This window comes from Branchiostoma belcheri, unplaced genomic scaffold (assembly GCF_001625305.1).
Source record: "Branchiostoma belcheri isolate BF01 breed outbred unplaced genomic scaffold, Haploidv18h27 scaffold113, whole genome shotgun sequence".
NCBI classification, from domain to species: Eukaryota; Metazoa; Chordata; class Leptocardii; order Amphioxiformes; family Branchiostomatidae; genus Branchiostoma; species Branchiostoma belcheri.
The window spans coordinates 471,390-474,761 of record NW_017802525.1 but is presented as its reverse complement, the minus strand read 5'-3'; the positions used below and the strand labels follow the sequence as shown (position 1 = coordinate 474,761).

Here is a 3,372-nt window from a genome sequence, read left to right as displayed (position 1 = left end):
AGTGCTGGGAGAATGACAACGATGAGACGGAATTCGACCGGTTTGACTTTATTCAGTCTTTCTCAAGAATGATGAGGTTCTAGGAGGTAACCCTTACTGTGCACAAATACTAAATGTATCAAAGAATGTTTTTTAGGAAGAAGTCCCAAAATACCATCTAACACTACTTCTACTTCTACAGAGGTAAACCTGTACCAGCAGCTAGTACAATGTATGTGGATAGCATTCAGCACCAAGGACAGCAACCTTCTGTGGATGATTAGTTTTTTAACATACATTGTAAGGAAACAGCTTGTAAAATGTGATTCGATTTCAAAGGTCTAATAACTACACATATTTTCACAATAGTTTAGTACCAAACTTAGATTTTTTCCTTGTAAAATCTAAGCAACTATGACAAAAATATGCACACAAGAAGAGAGCATGTCACCTTCCGATGAAGTCGTCCCTGCCATGTCCGTTGAAGTTGCCACAGAGCCCGCAGAGCTTCCCTCGGTACATTCTGGGTACGCTGACCTCCAGAAAACTGTCCCCGTCCCAGGTCAGCTCTATACCTAAAGGGAACATGGAAATATGTCATACAACAGTCAGTGTTAGATGTCTTATCAACATTGTAATAACTTTTAAACAATTGGAAATTTTTCCCTCAAAAGCCTCAGCACCATCTGTTAGTATCCTTGTAACTCCTCTGTATTGAAGTAACACAAAAACATGCATGTACACACGAGAGAGAGGAAGAGAGAGAGAGGAGGGGGGGAGGAGGGAGGGAAAGATAGATAGAGGGCGACAGGGAGGGAGGGAGGGAGAGATGATGTCAGATGTCTTATCAACATTGTACAAACTGGTGCCCTGAAACCATAGGCATGGACCTCTCCTTGGTGCTAAACTCACCATCAGTCATCACCATCATCTGATTTACATCCCTCTCCTTTTCTACCCTTTACCACCCCAAGCAAACACATTTTACACCTGGTTGGAGTGAGGGAATTCTAAGGACACAATGTCTAGCCACTGTATTGGTGCCTCACAAGCAAGCAAGAGGAGGCAGTGAAAAGGAAAGGGAAAAAGAGAGAGACAAAAAAAATACATCAATCCCTTGATGTACAGTAAAATTGTAACTTGCAATTTACTTCCAACCTTTAACATGCAGTGGAAACATACCTATTTCTGTGATGACCTTCACCAAGTACCCAGCAAGCAGAACAGTGAGAACATCAGGCTGGGAATGAGGTAAGCTGACGTCCTTCCCGTTCACCCTCACTGCCAAGTGCTGCCCGAGTATCACGTCCACCCCTTTGATCTTAAAATGGACTCTTCTGGTCCATGCAAATGACCTGTATGCAAGTAAGGGATTGTTTTCATTTCTGGCTTACATGAAGCATTGTAACTACTTGTTGTTGCTACATTTGCCTTTTGTAAGTTAAATGTTTTATTAAAGATATCCATCAGTGTAAATCACACTATTCTTTCTGGAGGCCATCACCTACAAATAACACTATTAGTAGTATAATTACTGAGTATACACAAAAATATAAAGTCAATCAAATAAACTTGAATGACCAAAAAAGGTGTTGTTCTTCAGTAAATAGAAATGCCTAATGTTAGGAACTGAGTTGTTTTTTCATATACATGTATCTCAATGATTAAGATCAACTTTACTTCTGACTACAAAATGACTTAAATGAAGTTCAAATTCACCTTGTTTTCCTGGCATCGTTGTTGACTATGACACTGTAGACCTCACCCTTACAGTCCTGGGACAGGATGTACTTGCAGGTTCCTTGGAAGTTGAAAAGTTTCCCGTCAAAACTTCGGTAGTGTGGATCTCCAAACACTGTGCACACACCAGGAGCTAAAAAAAAAAATTAAAAAAAAAATTTTATTATTATTCTCTTTGGTGTTGTACCTCTACAACAATATCACTGACTCTTTGACAGTGGGTATGTCCATTACCGGTATACATGAAATATAAACCTTTGAAATATGAAATGACAACATAGTATAATCATTTTGAAATTAAGCAACAATAGTTACAATTTTACCACATTGAAAAATTCACAAATAAATAATTATCTTACTTTCTATACACCTTGGACAGCATTCTCCTTCAAACTTCTTGAAACTTTGGCCCTGGAAAGAGTTTGAATAAAAGTTAGAAAGAGAAGGAACATTCATATTGTGACTATGAGAGACTGAATGATTTGTTGAGTTATCATTACATAAACAATGATCAATAAGAATTCCATTAAATGCAATTTCTATCATTCTTGTTCTCAGATGTAATTTCTGTATATAAATATGCTGGCTATTAGTTACAAGCTACAAGTTAAGAATATATTAAGGGGTTGCTACAGTAAAATAACTGCAAAACTGTCTTTTGTATCTAGAGATGATTACAACATAGACTATTAGTAAGTGTTTTGACTTTTATACATCATGGAATCTGTATCAGTGTAGCTGGTATAACCACCCTTCAGCTAGCGATATCACACCAAACAACTTGTTACACTCAATCTTTGCACATTTAATTGCAGGAGTTGTTTAAAGCTTTCTAGTGATGCCCCAACTGCATGTGCTTGGTGGCAACGAGTTCCCCTCTACGACACTATAAACTATAAACGGGATTACTAATATTAACCTCACCTCAGGACATGTTGCGCTCCTGTCGCAGACCTCTATCTGACAGTACACTGTGCCGTTGGTGCAGGTACACATGGTACAGGCATCATCCAGGAACGATTCACCATGCTGGAAAACAAGGAGCAGTGAGAATGTTTACTAAGTAAATATTAGTCTGCTGATATCTAGCTTTGCTTAGATTTAGTTTGATGCAGCTTGTAGTAAACTAGTTGAAACTGTAGTTGAAACTGTAGCTCTGTATGTTAGGACTTTTGACCATAACTCTCAGTAACATTGAAATCTATGATGTTATCTGAAATGTCTAGTACATCTTCTCAAAGAATATTTCTATCCATTTGCCTGATTTATTTTCTGTTACGTTTAATATACTTAGTTTGTGACAGGCACCAAGACATGAAGCCTATGTTATGGAGGCTACAATCCCCTACGTACTTGATAAGTGAGTCCTTCAGTCTCACATGTCCTGTACTGTTCCACAGGTTCCCTGGCCTTACACACAGGACAGCATGTCCCCTCTCCCATGGGCTCATACTCATCACAGTCAAGCTCTGAGTTCTAACTTTGCTTAGCTATAGGCTACATGTACATGACTGTACGTACTTTGCTTAGCTATAGGCTACATGTACATGACATGTCCTGTACTGTTCCACTGGTTCCCTGGCCTTACAGACAGGACAGCATGTCCCCTCTCCTCTGGGCTCATACTCATCACAATCTAGCTGAGATCTAACT

General features: G+C 39.0%; 1 protein-coding gene across 1 annotated transcript in view; it reads right to left on the bottom strand.

Moving 5' to 3' along the window:
* LOC109462140 (BMP-binding endothelial regulator protein-like) overlaps positions 1-3,372 on the bottom strand; it is a 36,943-nt gene that overhangs the window by 3,083 nt on the left and 30,488 nt on the right. Inside the window, exons 10-15 of the mRNA XM_019758634.1 lie at positions 3,073-3,186; positions 2,644-2,748; positions 2,079-2,130; positions 1,699-1,852; positions 1,162-1,334; positions 431-554 (exon numbers count right to left, since the gene is read on the bottom strand). Of these exons, the coding sequence (XP_019614193.1) occupies positions 431-554; positions 1,162-1,334; positions 1,699-1,852; positions 2,079-2,130; positions 2,644-2,748; positions 3,073-3,186 (722 nt within the window). The remainder of the gene's footprint in view (positions 1-430; positions 555-1,161; positions 1,335-1,698; positions 1,853-2,078; positions 2,131-2,643; positions 2,749-3,072; positions 3,187-3,372) is intronic.